Here is a 21,565-nt window from a genome sequence, read left to right on the forward strand (position 1 = left end):
CTGACGATTAGTCTCCTCTAGGGCCAAAATAAAACAATTACCATACAGGTCGCCAATTTTTTGAACCTGGCCATCCTTACTAGACCATGTATGATTGTATAATTGTTTGAATATATTCAGCTCAAGACTAATGTTAATTTATGTTCCCTATGCACTATTTCCATATATGTTTTAATGGTATGTTTTCTGTAATTAATTCAATGTATCGATTCCCTGTTGAAACGATTTGTATTTTTCTCCTTCTGGTCAATTGACTGCAAATAAAGATGATACTGATATTGATAAGGGATGTGAAGTTTCTCAGCAGAGACCACCAGGGCCTTGACACTCCCCACAATATTGCTGGCAGTTCTTTTTGCACGTAAGATTAAGAAGACAGCAAAAGCATTTTATTAACAACTAACAACGCCGTCTCCCAAAGCTCTTGGTCTGGCTACAAAAACACACAGGCCACATCCGTATTACAAACTTAAAATTGGTTTTATTCGTTTAGATGTCACAGCTCCCCAAGGGTACCTCCCCACCCCAGAATGATGGGAGCTGCATGTACAGGTGCCGAGAATGGCCTGCCAGGTACCCATAGGCCCCTGACAGATTTACGGTGCCCAACATGCCTTGCAGCAGGGGAGGAGGAAGAGAGCTGCAACCGCAGAACCAATTTAATTTTAGTAGCAAAGACGTACTCAAATATGCAACATGAGGCGTTTGCTGGCGTCTCCCGTCTTTTCTTGCAGGTAGATGCAACGCTGTTAAAGCAAGGACATAGTACGGCCCGCGGCCACTCAGCTGAGTCATCCAGGCCATTCCAAAGGAAAGCCGTCGTGAAAAGCTCAGGTACATCACCCAAAAGGAATGGAAAGAGCCGTCACTGGCTGCTGTTTACACACCGCCTTGCTTGTGATAGTGGCACTGTCCTCAAATATTGCTCCTGTTCCCACTTTTGGAGCAAAGGCAGTTTTTTCCCCAGGGCAGACGTGGCCCCAACGCAAATAAAAAGTCTCTTTCTCTCTCTCTCTTATTCATCAATAGAAAGAGGTAAGACCCATCGATCGCTCTTCGCATTTCCCCGATGCCGTCAAAGGCCACAGCCCTCAGGAGGAACAGGTAGTTTCCCACTGCCGGAAAATCCGGAACACCTTACGGGATTTCACCGAGAGATTCTGCAGCGCGAAGGGAAAAGGGACATACTTAAAGCCAATCGAAACTGCGGTTAGTTAAAGAAGAAGGCGAGGACGCCGAGCTACCTCTGGGCATGGCAGTGTGCTGTGGCTGCAAAAATAAAAGTTGACGCAGCTTTAGGCTGCATTAATACAAGTGTTGCTTACAAGTCACGGGAAGTCATTGTTTCACTTGAATCTGTGTCAGTCAGGCCTCATCTGGTGTATTGCGCCCAGCTCTGACACCACACATGAGGAGGAAGTAGATCAGTCATCCCAACATGGCCTCCCTGTCCAGGTGTTCCAGACTACAACTCCCAGCATGCCTCAGACAGTTCTTCACCATGAAGAACCTCAATGGCACCCACTCTCTGGAAAAAAAACCACCATCCATGCCATCTGGGAGGCAGGAAACATGGCATCTTTCAAACACCTCTTAAAAACGCACCTTTGCACCCAGGCTTTCATAGAATCATAGAATAGCAGAGTTGGAAGGGGCCTCCAAGGGCATCGAGTCCAACCCCCTGCTCAATGCAGGAATCCACCCTAAAGCATCCCTGACAGGTGGTTGTCCAGCTGCCTCTTGAAGGCCTGTAGTGTGGGAGAGCCCACAACCTCCCTAGGTCACTCGTTCCATTGTTGTACTGCTCTAACAGTCAGGAAGTTTTTCCTGATGTCCAGCCGGAATCTGGCTTCCTGTCACTTGAGCCCATTATTCCGTGTCCTGCACTCTGGGAGGATCGAGAAGAGATCCTGGCCCTCCTCTGAGTGGCAAACTTTCAAGTATTTGAGGAGTGCTATCCCTTGACAGTAAGTAAACTCATCCTGCTGCTTCATTTTGCTGCTCCTTAAATAAGATTTTACTGTAGTCGTTTTAACTTTGAATCTAAATGTATTTTAATATTGTGAACCGCTATATTTAGTGATATACAAATGCCAGAAAGTAAAAATAAACTAGGTTCATTTAGCCTGCAGAGGAGAACATCAGGAAAAACTTCCTGACTGTTAGAGCAGTACGACAATGGAATCAGTTACCTAGGGAGGTTGTGGGCTCTCCCACACTAGAGGCCTTCAAGAGGCAGCTGGACAACCCTCTGTCAGGGATGCTTTAGGGTGGGTTCCTGCACTGAGTAGGGGGTTGGACTTGATGGCCTTATAGGCCCCTTCCAACTCTACTGTTCTATGATTCTAAGAACCGAGGGGACACCTGAGCTCACTCTTCAAAACCCAAGGGACCGTTGCATAGAAGAGGACAAAGACTTGTTCTCTGCTGTCCCAGAGGACAGGACTAGATTAAGTGGGATTAAGCTCCAGGAGAGTAGATTGCAGTTCAACTCATGAGGAGAGTGTGGTGTAGTGGTTAGAGCGTTGGACCGGGGAGGCCCAGGTTCTAGCCCCGACTCAACCATAAAGCTCACTGGGAGACTCTGGGCCAGTCCTGGACTCTCAGCCTAACCTACCTCGCAGGGTTGTTGCAAAGATAAAATGGAGAGGAGGTGGATCCCGTACCCCTTGGAGGAAAGGCAGGATATAAATCTAACAATTAACAAAAAAAATCAGCTGAAGAACCCATGAGGCAGCAGTTCAGGCTGCTGTGGCCACTCAGCTGTGAAGTTCCCTGGGAGGCGTTGGTCAGTTCACTAACCCAGCCTAACCTACCTCACAGGGTTGTTGTGAGGATAAAATGGAGAGGTGGAGGCTCCTAGGAGGAAAGACGAGATATAAAAGTGATAAATAAATAACAGCGTGACACTGACACCAAGGACTTTGGGGCAGGTGGGTTTCTCCCTCACGGGAGGCCTTCAAGCAGCAGCTGGAGAGCCAACTTTTTTGGGAGACGCTCTCACTCTGGGTTTCCCGCATCAAGGAGGGATTTGGCCCGGATTGGCCTGCGACGCCTCCCTCCAACTCCAAGGGCTACTGAGGTGCAGGTGGCTCACTGTGGCCCTGGACGCACTGCTGAACACCGTACGCCTCCCAAGGAAGGGACTGTGGCCTGCTCTGTCCTGTACAGTGACCAGCACACCGCTCACCTCGGACTCCGCCTCCGCCGGCCGATCCGAAGACCTGGAAGCCTGGAGAGTCTTCAGGACCACCTGCCAGCCGAGATCCGCCGTCCCCTCCACGTGGCCTTCTCCGGCCACCGTCTCCTTGGCCGCGTTGACCCAGGGACACCAGTCGCGGTGCTGGGAGAGGGGGTCGAAAAGACTCCGGGCGGACGAGTCCTGGTCGCAGGGGAAGGGAGAAGGGTGTTCAAAACGGGAGGCGGAGGGCAGGTTGTGGGGATGGCAGAAACGGCACAGGGAGAAAACACCCTTCCTGGCCACGCCAGCTGTCCCCGTGGTGGCAGCAAGGATCAAACTTCGCCAGTATCCGGAGGCCGCTGGGTCGCCTACCCTCGGCGGACCTTGTAGGCCATCCTTCTCCAAGGCGGCGCCGTCCAGATGTGCTGCACTGCAACTCCCATCACCCCCAGCCAGCGCGGCCATGCCAACACATCTGGATGGCGGCGCCTTGGAGAAGGATGCCGTAGTCCGTACAGAACGACTCGGGTCTCTAGGTTCGACTTTTGTACGGCTTCATGTGATTATCAGCTGGGGAAGGCCAGCAGAACTTTGGGACTACAACTCCCATAATCCCCAACCCTTGGCCATGCAGGCTAGGGCTGATGGGAGTTGCAGTCCAAAACATCCTCGTTATATAAGTGCTGGAGAAAGTTATTTAGAAGTCTACAGCAGAGGGGCCAAATAAACCCCCAAGGGCCCAGAGCAAGGGTTATCTTTCACCCCGAGGGCCGAATTCCATGCGGCAGAAGCTCTCGGGGGGGGGGGGGGGGCTGTGTTCCGCTGGTGGGCGGGGCCAAAGGAAAAAAGGGGCGGCCCGAAAACACCAGCCTATTTTATAGCTCAAAGCTCTTTACTGCCGGCAACGAAGCCCTTAGGGGAGGCATTTCAGCCTTTCAGAACGGGGGTAAAAGCACGCCAGAGGCGGACGCCCCTCAAGCGACTGGTGGAAAGGGGAAAGCGGGAACCGCCTGGCGATGTGGGGAAGGGGCCATGGGCATCGTGGGGACCCCAAAGGGCCAGGCTGGGACCCCAGGTCAGGCAGATTTGGGCCCCCGGCACAGACGTTGGAGCAGGGGGGAAAAACAGGATACCAGCAAGGAGCTGGAAGAAGCACAGACCGCGAACTTTATGCCAGATCCTGAGCCCCAGCACCAAGCTGAAGTCGGCCCCCGCCCTGTACGCGTTTCTGCCTTTGTGCCGGTGGTGGTGGCTCTCTCCCTGCTCGGTTCCTCCGCCGGCTGGGCACTCACCGAGCTGCTGGAAGAGCAGAGCCGGGCGCGCTTGGCCCTCCGGTGAGGGCTGGAGGGCACCTCCGCCCCCAGGCCGCCGACGTCGCCTTGCCCCATGCTGCGGGTCACGGGACGGCTCCGGGTGAGGGGGCTGGCGGCCTCAGCGTCGGGGCGCTCCCCAGAACTGGAGCTGTCAAAGCTCCGCACGCGGCCAATCACGGGGGACGGGCTCTTCTCGGGCTATGTGGGGAGGAAGGCGAGAGTTAGCCGGGCCCCACCGGATCCCTGCGGCGGCAAGGAAAGGGATGAGGAAGGGATCCCAGAAAGAACCGAGGCACAGAGTGTCATGTCTAACCCTACTGTCCCTGTTTTGGGACATGTTTCAGGTAATCAATCAGAATCCGTGGATGGGCATCGGAGGCACTGTTTTACAGTGGTTCCGGTCCTACCTACGGGGTCGTTTTCAGAGAGTAGCATTGGGTGACCAGTCCTCGGCCTCCTGGCAATTGAGCTATGGAGTGCCGCAGGGCACCATCTTGTCCCCAATGTTATTTAACATCTATATGAAGCCGTTGGGAGCCGTCATTAGGGGATTTGGAGCTAAATGCCATCAATACGCTGATGACACTGAGCTCTATCTCCCTGTGACGACTGAATCAAGTGAGGCTGTGCAGGTCCTGGACCAGTGCCTAGACTCAGTAATGGGCTGGATGAGGGCCAATAAACTGAGACTGAATCCTGGCAAGACGGAAGCCCTGTGGGTGAGTGGTTCCCGAGTCCGGGAGGCAGGCTCATTGCCTGTTCTGGATGGGGTTGCTCTGCCTCTGAAAGAACAGGTTCGTAGTTTGGGGGTACTCTTAGACCCATTTCTGTCGTTGGAGGCTCAAGTAGCCGCCCCGGCTCGGAGTGCCTTTTACCATCTTCGGTTGGTTCGCCACCTACGGCCTCTCATGGACAGGGATAGCTTGACCACAGTGGTACAGGCATTGGTAACCTCAAGATTGGATTACTGCAAGGCGCTCTATGTGGGGCTGCCCTTGAAGCTGCTCCGGAAGCTGGAGCTAGTGCAGAACGCTGCAGCTCGGCTGTTGTCTGGAGCTGCCCCTTCTCAGCATGGAACTCCTCTGCTGAGGGAGCTGCACTGGCTGCCTATTTGCTACCGGGCCAGGTTGAAGGTTCTTGTACTTGTGTACAAAGCCCTAAACAACTTGGGACCAGGATACCTGAGAGAGCTCTGTCTTCTCCCCTACCAACCTGCCCAGTCACTGAGGTCATCCGAGGGCCTACTCCTGGTGGTTCCACCTAGATCCATCCTCCGATTGGAATCCACCAGGGGAAGAGCCTTCAGCGTGGTGGCCCCCCTCCTGTGGAACTCCCTGCCTCTGGAGGTCAGGCAGGCGCCAACCTTGTACTCCTTTCGGTGCCTCCTGAAAACATCTTTATTCCAAGAAGCCTTTCTTTAACATGCAGCCTTGGATTTCTGTGTTGTTGTTTTTTGCTTCTTTTTAAATTTTGTTTTAACTGTTTTATTCTGTTTTTATTTTCATTTTTACCTTGTACACCGCTCCGAAATTTTTCAATGGGGAGCGGTATATAAATATTCTAAATAAATAAATAAATAAATAAATAAATAAATAAATCCGATTCGGAAATAGAGGAGGCGGCAGCAGACACCAGCCAGCCTGTACCAGTGGGGGAGGAAGCTCTCACGGGCGATTCCCCAGCTGGAAATCAGCCCTCTCCAGAGTTTATCTCCTCAAGGCCAAATCCTACACACTCAGTGGGAAGTGAGGTTTCTTCCAGAGGTGAGCGTCCCAACAAGCTAGCTGATGCTAGGGTCCGCCAGAAGCTCAAACGCACGGTGTGGAAGGAAGGTGTGAGAAAGTCGGTTCGATTACACCAGAACCTGCCTCCGCACCAGGCGCTCTGAAGTTATGGGCGTTTGGGAAGTGGCTTCCTATTCTTCTTGAACGGACAATTGTCTTGCTTAGTTTGCATAGTTTTGCGTAGAAGGACGTTCCTATCCCTCATGGCTGAGAAGATGGACTTGCCTCTCCCACACTAGAGGCCTTCAAGAGGCAGCTGGACAACCACCTGTCAGGGATGCTTTAGGGTGGATTCCTGCATTGAGCAGGGGGTTGGACTCGATGGCCTTGGAGGCCCCTTCCAACTCTGCTATTCTATGATTCTATGAATCAAGTTTTTTGGAGGGGGCTGGAAAGACAAAAGCAGCAGAGATTCCGAGGAGGAAAGAGAACAGAGAGAAGCCTGAGAACGGACGCTCCTCCCTTCCAGGGGGGAGTTCTGGACCCTGAGGGCCGTTACCTGCTCAGCCCCCAGGGGGAAGCTGGTGTCTTGGCTTCGGGTGATCATCCGGCGTGGAGACGTGGGCACCGCGGGGACTTTGTCGGGGCGCCCGTCTACAGGTGTGATGGAAGTGCCGGTCAGGGCCAGGGGGGACTCTGTTTCCGGCATGGCAGACTCCATCTGCTGAAAGGCCCACAGCCCCACCTTCCTCATGCAGCGGCAACAGGCGATCAGGGGGAGATGGACGGATCCGGCAGAAGGGCTACGGGGCGAGAGCCCCGGAAGGTGCAAAAGGGAGATGAAAGAAAGAAAAAGAGCAAAGCAAACACATTCCGTATCAATATGGGATTTTTTAACATTATGCAGCTTTCCCTGACCTGCTGCCCTCCGGATATTTGGGGTGGCATCCCAGCATCTCCGGCAGCATGGCCAAGGACGCTGGGAGTTGTAGCCCCAAACACCTGGAGGGCGACAGGTTGGGGTAGGCTGCTATACATTTGCCACAAAGCCCTGTGCTCCAGAGTCCCTGTACCTGGTTGAAGGACACCTTTCCAATTCCAAGCTGCCCGCTTCCTAAGATCAGACGGAGGTGCCGTGTCTCCGTGTCTCACCTAGGGGGGAGGCAGGGCTGATGGTGATTAGAGAAGGGCCTTCTCAGTGACGGCACCGACACCGAGGAACATCTCGCCCTGTGATGCGTAGGCGGCCCTTTTTCTGGCTGTCTTCCGCCAGTTGGCGAAGACACTGTTATTCTGGTAGGCTTTTGCTTCACTAAGTACTGGATGCTTTGTTTAAAGGTTGTCTAGTCTGTGGTTTTTGCCTCTGTTGTATTTTTTATTGCCTTTTTAATTGAATGTATTGTTTTATTCGATATTGGCATTGTAGATTATTGTAGGGTGCGGTCAATAAGACCCACTCTGGCCTGCTTACATTAGCTGCCTATACATTTCCTAGCCCGATTCAAGGTGCTGGTTTTAACCTATAAAGCTTTACACGGCTTGGGACCACAATACCTGATGGTACGCCTCTCCCGACATGAACTTACCCATACACTGCGCTCAACATCCAAGGTCCTCCTCTGGGTGCCTACGCTGAGGGAAGCTCAGAGGACGGCAACAAGAGAGAGGGCCTTTTCGGTGGTGGCCCCCCAATTGTGGAACAATCTCCCTGATGAGGCTCGCCTGGCGCCGACATTGTTATCTCTTCGGTGCCAGGTTAAGACTCTTCTCTTCTCCCAGGCATTTAGCAATACGTAATTAGCCTGGGTTTGTTTTTGTATGTTTTTGTGGTTCTAAATTGTATGTTTTTGTGATTTCAAAGTTTTGTATATTGTTTTTAAGTGTTTTTGTCCTATATAAACTGCCCAGAGAGCTTCGGCTATGGGGTGGTATACAAATGTAATTATTATTACTACTACTACTACTAATAATAATATAATAATAAAATAAAAGGCCTAAATGCCTTCCTTCCTCTCGCTACACACACACACACACACACACACACATATAAAAATCAATGAAATCAAGCCATTTCTTCTCCTTTTTAACCCTGTGTCCATTTCTGTTTGCGTCAAATTTCAACTGTAAGCCCCCTGGGGCAGAGACCCATCATCTTGGACTTAGTAGAATGCCATATGCACGCAGGTTGCAGAGTAGAGGAAGAGAAGAGAAGCTGGGTTATTCCAGCATCTCTGCTGGGAGACCAGCTGCCTTCGGCTCTGCCTCCACTCTATACCTATCTGGCAGCTTTGCCACTGAGCTATCTGAGTCCTTTTCCCTCCCAGGTGGTCCTGATAAGAACGGTCACTTTATGAAGTGGTGCCAGACCTGTTTCCCCCCTCCCCTTCTCCCTCCCCATCTTGTCTTCCTTGAGGGCAAGGACCGTCTTACTACCGGCTGTTGTAAGTTGCTCTGGGAGTCTTTGGGGCCAAAGAGCGGAGTTAAAATTTATTTATTTATTTATTACACTTATATACCGCTCCCATACCCAGGGCTCTCTAGGCGGTTTACAGAAATTCTAAAATTGAGATAAAAACAAATATACAAAATTTAAAACTCTAAAACACAGAACATACACACATAAAGCATTAAAAACCGTTAAAAAACTAAACATGTGGGTCATTAAGATGTGCCGCCATATGCCTGGGCAAAGAGGAAAGTCTTAACCTGGCGCCGGAAAGATAGCAGCGTTGGCGCCAGGCGAGCCTCGTCAGGGAGATCGTTCCATAGTCTGGGGGCCACCACCGAAAAGGCCCTGTCCCTCGTTGCCACACTCCGAGCCTCTCTCGGAGTAGGCACCCGGAGGAGGCCCTTAGATGTTGAACGTAGTGACCGGGTATATTCACGTCGGGAGAGGCGTTCCGTCAGGTATTGTGGTCCCCAACACAGCATAAACAAAGCATGATAACATAGACATGATGACAAAGGCTACTGCCCCTTGCATTCCAGAGTAGAAGGATGAGCAGGGACCCATCGCTGCAATACGGAAAGCTTTATGGACGAGGCTGGCCTCTTCTGATCCCGGCCGCCGACATACCTGGCAGTCCAGCCGCAGAGGGCCAGGATGCAAGCAGTGATGTGGACCTGAAGAAGGTCCGAAGGCCGCTTGATGGGCGTTCCCTCGCCCTCGGTTTTGCAGTCGCCCTCTTCAATCAGCTGCAGGAGGAGGCTGATCTTCTCTTCCGTCAAGGACTGGGAAAACAAGCAAGCAGCCAGCCAGCCCACACACACACACACACACACACACACACACACACAGACAGAGTGAGTTTACGCAGCACCTACCAGGGTTTTTTTGCCTTTGCAATCCTCTGCAATTTCATGGAAGGGGGCCAAAAAGGAAGCCCAACCGAACAGATATTGACAGAGGAGAGACTACAGCCTCCTTCGGTTCCCGGCCTGGCCTGTTTAAAAAGGGGCAGAAAACTCCAGATGTTTTGGCCCTAGAACGCCCATCAGTCCTAGCCAATGGGGAGGGAGGAGGGAGTTATAGGCCCAAACATCTGGAGGGCCTCAAGACATGGGCAGCCTCTTCCTCCCCTAGGGGTTCATCAATTCATCTTTTCAAGCTATCCAAACATTTGGCCACTGTCACATGTTGGGGCGGAGAAACCCATAAGTGAATTATGTGCTGTGCAAAGAAATGATCCCTGTGGCCTGCTCTGCGTCTATCACCTGCTGGATGACTTCGAGATCATAGACTCATAGAATAGCAGAGTTGGAAGGGGCCTACAAGGCCATCGAGTCCAACCCCCTGCTCAATGCAGGAATCCACCCTAAAGCATCCCTGACAGATGGTTGTCCAGCTGCCTCTTGAAGGCCTCTAGTGTGGGAGAGCCCACCACCTCCCTAGGGAACTGGTTCCATTGTCGTACTGCTCTAACAGTCAGGACGTTTTTCCTGATGACCAGCCAGAATCTGGTTTCCTTTAACTTGAGCCTGTTATTCCGTGTCCTGCACTCTGGAAGGATCAAGAAGAGATCCTGGCCCTCCTCTGTGTGACAATCTTTTAAGTATTTGAAGAGTGCTCTTATGTCTCCCCTCAATATTCTCTCCACAACCTACAAACTTCTATGAAATTTTGCTGGCTGAGATTCAACGTTTGGCCTGGCTGGCTTGCGTTCTCACCCCACTCCCATGTTCTACAGGCCTTGATCTTTGCAAGAAGCATCTGATCATGCCAGCCCTCCCTCCCTCATCTAGACAACAACTATCAATGAACATGTGCTATGCTGACCACACAATCAAGGCACATGGCGCTTCCCCAGAACAAGGCAGCTTTCCTTTCAGATGGAAGCTGCTGAGACTCATACGAACATAAGAAGAGTCATGCTGGATCAGACCAAGGGTCCAGCACCCTCCCACCCATGTTCCCCTGCAACTAGTGTACATAGGATTACTACCTCTGATACTGGAGGTAGCACACAGCCATCAAGACTAGTAGCCATGGATAGCCTTCGCCTCCAGGAATTGATCCAACCCCTTTTTAAAGCCATCCAAATGGGTGGCCATCACTACATCTTGGGGTAGTGAGTCCCATAGTTTAACTATATGCTGCGTGAAGAAGTCCTTCCTTTTATTTGTCCTGGATCTCCCACCCATCAGCTTCATGGGATGACCCCGTTGGGTTCTAGTATTTTGAGAGAGGGAGAAAAAATGCCTCCCTGTCCACGTTCTCCAGACCATGCATCATTTTGTCCACCTCTATCATGTCTCCCCTCAGCCTCCTTTTTTCCAAGCTAAACAATCCCAGTTGATGTAACCTTCCCTCCTAGGGGAGATGCTCCATCCCCTTAATCATTCTAGTTGCCCTTTTCTGCACTTTTTCCAGCTCTATTATATTATTTTTTAGGTGCAGTGACCGGAATTGTACACAGTATTCCAGATTTGCATAAGGGCAGTACGATACTGGCAGTTTTATTCTCAATTCCTTTCCTAATTGTGCCTACCGTAGAGTTTGCCTTTTTCATAGCAGCCCCACACTGGCTTGACATTTTCATTCGAGCTGTCCACCACGACCCCAAGATCTCTTTCTCGTTTGGTCACTGCCAGCTCAGAACCCACCAGCTTATCCTTGAAGTTGAAGAGTGTCCTTTCAAACTTCTTGTACTCCTTCTTGGGAGCCACCTGCTGGGCTAAGGCGGGAGGCCGGCCTTCCGTCTACAGACCGCCGTTCTTGGTCCTGCGCCTTTCAATATTGGCTCAAGGTTTTATATATTGACCCTTAGATGTTTTTTTTACCAGTTCATGATTTAAAGGCTTTACTAATTAAACTGCAATTTTTAGGCCTTTCTATGGATTTCATCTGCCCACGGGATCACTCTGTGGTTAAATCTATTTTAAAACAACGGATCAAGGATATTGATGTTCAATATTTTACATCAAGTGTCCACAGATCTTGCTTTCCAGTTCACTTAAACCCTTAGACGGGCCAGATGTCTGGATAATCTGACTGTCCCCAAATATTGCCGTGTCTTCTCTAGGGCTAGATTTCATAGAATCAAAGAATAGTAGAGTTGGAAGGGGCCTATAAGGCCATTGAGTCCAACCCGCTGCTCAATGCAGGAATCCACCCTAAAGCATCCCTGACAGATGCTTGTCCAGCTGCCTCTTGAAGGCCTCTCGTGTGGGAGAGCCCACAACTTCCCTAGGGAACTGATTCCATTGTCGTACTGCTCTAACATCAGGAAGTTTTTCCTGATGTCCAGCTGGAATCCGGCTTCCTGTAACTTGAGCCCGTTATTCCGTGTCCTGCACTCTGGGAGGATCGAGAAGAGATCCTGGCCCTCCTCTGTGTGACAACCTTTCAAGTATTTGAAGAGTGCTCTCATGTCTCCCCTCAATCTCCTCTTCTCCAGGCTAAATATGCCCAGTTCTTTCAGTCTCTCTTCGTAGGGCTTTGTTTCCAGACCCCTGATCATCCTGGTTGCCCTCCTCTGAACCCGCTCCAGCTTGTCTGTGTCCTTCTTGAATTGTGGAGCCCAGAACTGTCAGCCTCCCTGTTGTAGGACAGCCCTCTAAACTTTGCCAATGGCATCTATTTCCTCACTCACTCAGCCCGGCGTTTTCTTATTTTTTTTTTATCTTGCTTCCTCCCTCCAAATGCTCTTCTGGTTTACCTGCACATTAACACCATTATCAAACCATTTAAAACCCACTGCTGGCATGATGTTCACTTCTTATGTTCTTAATTATCTCCACATATTTTAAATATGTGTATATTTTAAAGTTTGTTGTGTAAGGGTTGGACTTGATGGCCTTATAGACCCCTTCCAACTCTAAACTGGGCATCCTGGTTGCCCTCCTACCATGCTTTTGAGGTCTTCTGGTTTCAGCGAAGGCAGCTGAAGCTCCAGCAGGCACAGGCTTTGGAAGCGCTCCAGGAAGTCGCTGAAAAGGGCCAGGGGCTCATCGACCAGCAAGACGGAAAAGCGATCTGGCCAAAAGCAAAAGCGGCAGAAGTCTCAGACCAGGGGAGCATCGGAGCACTGGGCTTCTTGAACAGCCGTCGTCAACCAGGTGGCCCTTCAGACGCGCTGGGCTGCAAAGCCCATTCCCAGCCAACACGGGCCATGTCTAGACGTTTGCAGGTGATGCATGAACGACACTAACCGAGCCCCCTCGGAAACTTCTCCTCCCCGCAAAGGGAGCGAGCGTCCACAGCAGGAAAACCTAACTTCAGCCACAAGGATTTGCTCCTTCCTTGCCCCACCCGCTCCCCCAAATCAGGGTGGGCCATCGCTCAGGGACAGAGGAAGCTGCCTTCTATTCAGTCAGATCACAGGTCTCTCTAGCTCCGTATTAGTGACACTGACTGGCAGCAAGGGCAGCCCAGGGTTCCAGGCAGGATTCTTCCCTCCCCCTACCTGGGGAAGCCGGGGATCGCTTACCTGGGCACGGACTGTCTGGCCAGAAGCAAAACTTCTCGTGAGCAGCCGACAGCGCTGTCCTCAGCTCCAAGCACCTCTCCTTGTCTGCAAGGCAAGCGCATAACCTTGAACGCTGGGGATCTCCCAAAGGCGGGGAACGACCTCAAGACGTTTCCGACTAGCTGAGCGACACGAGTTCCCGCGCCCGAAATAGATAACCCCAGACCGAAGCAGGTGTAGATGAAATCACTGCACGCTCTACCCTGGTTTAGGACATTGGAAGTCAACTTGTACAGATCCATCTGCTAACATGGTTCCAACCTGGTTAGCAGACGGATAACAGATGGATAGCAGAACCCAAACCTGGTTCCTTTCCAGTTGTGTTGGACTCCAACTCCCATCAGCCCCAGCCAGCAGGGCCACTGACACTGGACTCCCAGGCAAGTTCCGTGCCCACTCAGTGTACACGTTGCCGCAGCACCAGGGGTCCCAAACCATTCGCTAGGGCCAAAGGGGAGCTCCTTGTAATATAGAATCATAGAACAGTAGAGTTGGAAGGGGCCTATAAGGCCATCGAGTCCAACCCCCTGCTCAATGCAGGAATCCACCCTAAAGCATCCCTGGCAGATGGCTGTCCAGCTGCCTCTTGAAGGCCTCTAGTGTGGGAGAGCCCACCACCTCCCTAGGTAACTGGTTCCATTGTCTAACAGTCAGGAAGTTTTTCCTAATGTCCAGCCGGAATCTGGCTTCCCGTAACTTGAGCCCGTTATTCCGTGTGAAGTTACAGGAAGCCAGATATAGCGGCTAAGGGTGCAATCCTACGCATGTTTAGAGAGAAAAAAGGCCTACAACTCCCAGCATTCCCCAGCTAGCACAGCTAAAAGGTTGAAATGCCTCTTCTAAGACTTCGTTACTGGCAATAAAAGCTTTAAGCTAAAATGTTTTGGGTATTTCACAGAATCTTAGTATAGTAGAGTTGGAAGGGGCCTATTGCTGGACCTCAGGAAAAACTTCCTGACTGTTAGAGCAGTATGACAATGGAACCAGTTCCCTAGGGAGGTTGTGGGCTCTCCCACACTAGAGGCCTTCATCATCATCATCATAAATTATATATTTTTTTAACATGGATCATGGTTTAATTTGTTTTTAACTGTGTATATTTATTGTTTTAAACTGTATGTTTTTATCTGTACGCCGCCCTGAGATCTTCGTGATATAGGGCGGGATATAAATATTTTAAATAAATAATACATAAATAAAAATAATAATAAATTTATTTGTTACCCGCCACTCCCTCTGGATTGAGGCGGGGTACAACACAAATAAAAACGCCATAAAATACATACAAGAAGAAGCAGCTGGACAACCATCTGTCAGGGATGCTTTAGGGTGGATTCCTGCATTGAGCAGGGGGTTGGACTCCATGGCCTTGTAGGCCCCTTCCATCTCTGCTATTCTATGATTCTATAAAGCCACCGAGTCCAGCCCCCTGCTCAGTGCAGGAATCCACCTTAAAGCATCCCTGATAGATGGCTGTCCAAGTTGCCTCTTGAATGCCTCTAGTGTGGAAGAGCCCACAACCTCCCTAGGTCACTGATTCCATTGTCGTACTGCTCTAACAGCCAGGAAGTTTTTCCTGATGTCCAGCTGGAATCTGGCTTCCTTTAACTTGAGCCCGTTATTCCGTGTCCTGCACTCTGGGAGGATCGAGAAGAGATCCTGGCCCTCCTCTGTGTGACAACCTTTTAAGTATTTGAAGAGTGCTCTCATGTCTCCCCTCCACCTTCTCTTCTTTTCCTTTAGGCCCACCCACCCAGCAACTGCACAGACTCGAAAATGTTGTGTAATTAGTACTACTACCACTGTTGCCGCTCCGTCTGCCACCCTGAGCCAGCTGGAGAACGGGATAAGACGCCAATGCGGCAAACAGATAAACAGAAAAGTTGTGTGTAGTCTGCAAACTGGTTTTTCTCACTTTGCGAAGAAAAGTGCAGAGCTACATGAATTGTGCCGACTGAGTCAATCTGCCCGATTTGTGCTAGTCATAACAAGAACGCTGAAACACAATCTCCTGACCAATAGGAATCTAGGTCAACTGCAGCCCCTCCTACCACAGCATTCTGATTTCACTGGGCATTGATCACACACAGGCAAGTCCATCTTCTCAGCCATGAGGGATAGGAACTTGCTTTGAGGTTTGTTTGTTTTTTAAAAAAATAAATAAAGCTGCAGTTATTAGGATGTTCCATTCTCTGCCTGAACTCCACACTCGGGCAGCGCAAACATGGGGTTAGGCAACGCACAGAGACCTCCCGCTTTTCGATTTTACCACCCCGGGGGGCACAGGGCCCTACAGCTCTTACATTTGCTGAAGTCGAAAGCCAGGTGCAGGCTGGCGCAGAGGTAGGCCTGGCAGCTGGCGCACTTCAACATGTCGCACTCGACGTTGCTCCAGCCGTACTTGGCGCAGATCAGGGGGGACAACTCGTGGGGTTTGCCTGCCCACTTGAGGGAGTGCTCTTGCATTAAGGAGGGATACTCGTCTGGGTTCAGATTCACAGAATCATAGAACAGCAGAGTTGGAAGGGGCCTACAAGGCCATCAAGTCCAACCCCCTGCTCAATGCAGGAATCCACCCTAAAGCACCCCTGACAGATGGTTGTCCAGCTGCCTCTTGAAGGCCTCTAGGGTGGGAGAGCCCACAACCTCCCTACGTAACTGGTTCCATTGTCGTACTGCTCTAACAGTTAGTAAGTTTTTCCTGATGTCCAGCTGGAATCTGGCTGGATTTTTCCTGATGTCCAGCTGGATTCAAGGCTTGATCCCCCGAGATGCTCCCATGCATCTAGCATCAAACCTCTGGGTTCCCAAACTTCCCTTCCCTGACTGCCAACTTTTTGATGGTTTCTGGCTTTTGCAGTTTCTCCCCATTCTGAAAGACTGAAATGCCTTTCCTACAGCTTAGCTACTGACAGTAAAGAGCCTTTGAGCTAAAATATGAAGGTATTTGAGGGTTGGGGTATATTTGCTCCCCCCCCTCCCCCCAGCTTTTTGCCTTTGGTCCTTCCCTGTTTCACCTTCGGCTCTGCTTGCCACTGGAATGCAGCCCCTGATACAGAGCTGAGCCCCTCAGGCTGAAACAGTTCTGCACCCATTACACTGAATCAGAACTTTGGTCCGCTTAACTCAGTATTGTCGATACTGACCGGCAGCAGCTCTGCAGGGTTTCAGGCTGGAATTTTTTCCAGCCCTAACTGGAGATGCTGCCAAGGACTGAACCAGGGACCCTCTGCTTGCAAAAGAAGGGCTCTTCCGCTGAGCCATGCCCCCTCCCCAAACTCAGAAGTTTGCTCAACTCCTCTCTGTCGTTTACAGGCCCTCCTGGCTCCTGATTGACAGGGGACCTACATATGACTTTCTAGATGGGTCAACTCCTGTTCCAGGTTCGTGTATCAACAGCCAGGACTTGTGCCCTTGCTGTGTCTTCTCCAGCCCCAGCTCACATTCCCCCTACCCCACTCCTTGCCCTATTGCTAAACTGTCTTTTCACTCAAGACTTCCATCTAAGCAGCGACTCGCTCACCCAACCAACACAACGTGGTCAATCTTATGAAGTCTTGGTACGAATGCCAGCTCTCAAAGCCCAAAACAGGACAATTCCCACTGGTCAACCTGGCTTCTGACTATCAGGAAGTTCCTTCCCCCCCCCCCCCCCCAACACCATCCCACCCAACCACACCCTTCACTGATACAATAAGCTCAGAAAGAGGGCAAAAAAGGATATGGTAAATGTTTCCACTCGACTGAAGTAGGCTTCTTTGCTGGTGGCTTCGAAAGGCAGCTCATCAGTCTGGGGAGACCCATTTGCTACTTCGTATAAGGCAGAGGAATCCTTCCTGAAAGTCAAATAAGAGGGCATAAAATTCAATGATTTGTTGTTCATAGTGGCAATGAGATCTGATTTTCCTCTTACCTCCCCCCTGCAAGATACCGCCACAAATTTATGCACGCTGACAATAATTCAAGGCCAGCATCTTAACTTTACAATAACAAGCACTGGATGAAGCATTAAAACTTAGAGCTCGCCCCATCTTTGTTTTTAAAAATACACACTAGCTTCTGAATATTGTTCCTGTGGCATGTAACTGGCAATTGTACTCAAATTGCCCAGTCCTAGGAACAGATGCAGACTTTACTATATGAGTTTTTATTATTCATTAAACACCAATATTGGGCGCGGTCTCTGTAGCTACTTATTTATTAGTCAGACCACTGGTAGGTCCATGGCTGCTTTGGGAACATAAAACAGGGAACAGAATTGGAAAGTGCTAGATAAGGGGGTTGGACTGGATGGCCTTGTAGGCCCCTTCCAACTCTGCTATTCTATGATCATCTAATCCAGCCTTTCTCAACCTGGGGCGCTCCAGATGTGTTGGACTACAACTCCCAGAATGCCCCAGCCAGCTCTGCTGGCTGGGGCATTCTGGGAGATGCAGTCCAACACATCTGGAGTGCCCCAGGTTGAGAACCACTGATCTAATCCAACACCCTGCCCAATGCAGGGTCTGACAAGTGGCCGTCCAGCCTCTGTTTAAATAGTGAAGGAGAACCCACCACCTCCCAAGACAAACTGTTCCACTGCTGAACAGCTCTCACTATACTTTTAATGTAGACCCAAAATCTGCTTCTCCGCCATTTCTACCTTCTGGAACAACAGAAAAGGCCTCTGCTTTATCTTCTGCATGACGGCCTTTCAGATATGTGAAGACAGTTATCATGTCTCCCCTTAACGTTCTCTTCTCCAGGCTAATAGACTTTTCAGCTGATTTTCACAGGACTTGGCTTCCAGACCCATCCCGACTGCCTACTTCTGGATGCATTCCAGTTTGTCAATGTCCTTCTTAAAATGTGGCACCTAGAACTGGACAAAGTACTCAAAATGCTACCTGTCTAATGCAGAATAGAGCAGAACTATTATTTCCCTGGACACTGGAACTGTTAATGCAGTTCAGGGGCACCTTAATTTTCTTAGCTGCCACATCACAAGGCTGGCTCATATTCAGCTTGCGATTCACTAAGACACCTTGGTCCTTTTTCACATATACTGCTGCCAAGCCAGGTCTTCCCCAAGGTACGCTTCTGTCTTTGATTTCATTCTGCCCAAATACAAGACTTTACATTTATCTCTGTTGAATCTCGTCTTGTTAGGTTCTGCCCAATGTTCCAGCTATTTGTATCCTTTCCAATCTTGATCCTGCCTTCTATAGTGCTGGCTATCTCTCCTAGCTTCGTGCCATCTGCAAATTTGATAAGCAACCCCTCTACAACCACATTCCAAGTCATTTATAAAAATGTTGAGCAGCACAGGGCCTAGGACAGAGCACTGCAGCACTCTACTCAAGACATACCTCCAGGAGGATTCTGAGCGATTAATTTGCACTTGGTGAATATCACCTTGTCAACAAGAATATCATGGAAAACCTTGGCTAATGATTTGCTGAAATCAAGATATACTATGTCCTCAGCCTTCCCATCACCTATCACACTGGGAACTCCATCCACAAAAGAGAGGTCTGGCATGACTTATTCCTGATAAACCCACGTTGACTATTAGTAACCAGTACATTATTTTCTAGATGCAGACAGGCTGACTGCTTAATCATTTGTTCAAGAACTTTGCCTGACTGGTCTGTAGTTTCCTGGATCTACCTTTCCCCCCTTCTTGAAAATGGGGACAATATTTCCGGCACCTCACCTGTTCTTCAGGGGCTCTCAAAGATTATAGACGGTGGCTGAGTTCGGACAACACACTAATCAACGGTTGTTTCCCATTCTGTTCCTATTACTCCCCCCACCCCTGGTTGATTAGCATGTCATCCGAACTCAGCCAGTGGCTCTGAAATAATGTCCACAAATTCCTTCAGCACCCAAGGATATAATTCACGTGGCCCTGGAGATCAGAACTCACTTAAAGCACGTGCTGTACCACTGAGGTCTGCCCCTCCCATAACTCTGGCTTCTTCCCAGGGCCGGTGCCAGACTATTTTGCGCCCTAGGCAAGGTGAGCTACTTTCACCACCCCCCACCACCCCCAAAAAATGCCAACTTTGATTTTTAAGTTTCCTGGAAAAAATAAGAAGCACAAAACTTGAAACTGCTGAATTTATTTTAAAGTGCAAGAAATACGTCATGCCAATTATAGCAAACAAATTGGAAAGGAACGTCTATGGGTCTAAAATGCATTATTTAATAGGAATATCACCTCCAAATCATCCCCCCCAACTCACACACACACACGCGTGCACACACACACACACACACACACTCAGCATCACTCACTCCAAACACACGCATGAACACATGCATTCACTCAAAGACCCCCTGCACCCATGTATGCACCCATACATTCTCTCTCTCTCTCTCTCTTCCGGGCGCGTTCTGGAAGTCTGAAGGTGGAGCCGCCCCATCCCCACCACAGCATCCCTACCTTTGCTTCGGTGGGGCGGGGGCGGGGCGCCATCTCACCCACCCAGGCCCAGCTGAATCCTAGGGCTGGGCTGGCTCACAGCCAACGCGCGTGAGTGCTACGCTGCGCCCGGCGCACCTCTTAGCTTGGTGCTCTAGGCAGCCGCCTGAGTGGCCTCCATGGTAGCACCGGCCCTGCTCCTTCCATGAGGACCTTGAATCCAAGCCCCCCATCCCAGCTTGAAATCCAGTCCCTCTTTTCTTCCTACTTTTTCTGCAGGGCACCAAGAAAAGCGCTCAGAAAACAGTGCTCCTAACCGGAGTGTCCCTCGAGGGAGCTTATTTCCCTCCCCCGAAATGCCCATATCCAAGTGCCCCCCACTCCCCCGTCTTCTCCTCAGCTCGGTCCCTGGTGGCCCTGACCCCACCATCGCCCTCCCCATTTGCTCTGTGGGGGATTCAGGGGCAATGCGCCCCTCCACCAAGAGCAGGCGACCGAGGCCATTTGCATGGGCCGTGCGCAGGGCAGGCGGATGCGAGCGGTGCCTGGCTCCCTCCCGCCTCCCCGCTCACCCTTCCACGCTGCCCTCCTCCGGGGCGATCCCCCCATCTATCAGCTCCCGGATTTTCTGTGGGGTGATGGCCGGGGACTTGGCTTTGCCCCCCGAATCGCCCTCCTCGTTCTCCGCGGCAGGAACGGCCACCGCAGGGCTGGGCGCCGCCATCTTGGTCCCACCGTCTAAAACGTCCCTCCTGCTCCTTACACCAAATAGAAAGATCCGGGGGAAATTCGTTCCCGGACCCCATCGCTGCTCTCAACGCCTTGGGTCTCTCGGAGGAACGGCGGGATGGGCCGTAAAGGAGGGTAGTAGCCACCTTCATGAGCCAGCGGCATCCCTCTGCCCAGACTGCCCAACAAAGCAGAGGATCGGGCTTAATTTCGACAATAAAAGGTACTGGGGAGCGGTTTCCAACAGTGCCAGGGAGCACTCTGAAAGCGCTTAACCTGACTGCAGCCAGGAAATCAGAAGACGTTGACTTCTTGGGAGGAGAGCAATTTATTTATTTATTTATTTATTTCATTTTTATACTGACCAATAGCCGAAGCTCTCTGGGCAGTTCACAAAAGTTAAAACCATAATAAAACAACCATGTTAAAAGCACAATCACAAAATAAAGTATAAAAAGCACAACCAGGGTAAAATCACGCAACAAAATTGGTATGAGATTAAAATACAGAGTTAGAACAGTAAAATTTAAATTTAAGTTAAAATTAAGTGTTAAAATACTGAGAGAATAAAAAGGTCTTCAGCTGGCGACAAAAGCAGTACAGTGTAGGCGCCAGGCGGACCTCTCTGGGGAGCTCATTCCACAACCGGGGTGCCACAGCGGAGAAAGCCCTCCTTCTAGTAGCCACCTGCCTCACTTCCTTTGGCAGGGGCTCATGGAGAAGGGCAATGACAAATCTCGATAAAATAGTTAAGAGCGGAGACACCACACTGACAACAAAGGTCCGCATAGTTAAAGCAATGGTATTCCCTGCAGTAACCTATGGCTGCGAGAGCTGGACCATAAGGAAGGCTGAGCGAAGGAAGATGGATGCTTTTGAACTGTGGTGTTGGAGGAAAATTCGGAGTGCCTTGGACTGCAAGAAGATCCAACCAGGCCAGACTCCAGGAAATAAAGCCAGACTGCTCACTTGAGGGAATGGTATTAAAGGCAAAACTGAAGTACTTTGGCCACATAATGAGAAGACAGGATACCCTGGAGAAGAGGCTGATGCTAGGGAAAGTGGAAGGCAAAAGGAAGAGGGGCCGATCAAGGGCAAGATGGAGGGATGATATTCTGGAGGTGACGGACTCGACCTTGGGGGAGTTAGGGGTGGCGACGGCCGACAGAAAGCTCTGGCATGGGCTGGTCCATGAAGTCACGAAGAGTGGGAAGCAACTGAACGAATAAACAACAACAAGCCCG

At 50.5% G+C, this 21,565-nt stretch overlaps 1 protein-coding gene across 1 annotated transcript; it reads right to left on the reverse strand.

The window, feature by feature from the left end:
• Window positions 1-461: 461 nt before the first annotated feature.
• On the reverse strand, window positions 462-20,317 carry ZC3HC1 (zinc finger C3HC-type containing 1). The gene is made up of 10 exons (XM_063134623.1): window positions 20,165-20,317; window positions 16,911-17,022; window positions 15,490-15,640; window positions 13,148-13,231; window positions 12,566-12,693; window positions 9,295-9,449; window positions 6,778-7,021; window positions 4,474-4,692; window positions 3,191-3,382; window positions 462-1,160 (listed from the first exon to the last, which is right to left on the reverse strand). Exons 1-10 carry the CDS (start codon window positions 20,314-20,316, stop codon window positions 1,092-1,094), a joined length of 1,506 nt encoding a protein of 501 aa, XP_062990693.1. The 5' UTR covers window position 20,317; the 3' UTR covers window positions 462-1,091.
• Between the last annotated feature and the right edge of the window lie 1,248 nt (window positions 20,318-21,565).

The sequence above is a fragment of the Elgaria multicarinata genome, chromosome 9 (genome assembly GCF_023053635.1).
Source record: "Elgaria multicarinata webbii isolate HBS135686 ecotype San Diego chromosome 9, rElgMul1.1.pri, whole genome shotgun sequence".
Classification (NCBI taxonomy): domain Eukaryota; kingdom Metazoa; phylum Chordata; class Lepidosauria; order Squamata; family Anguidae; genus Elgaria; species Elgaria multicarinata.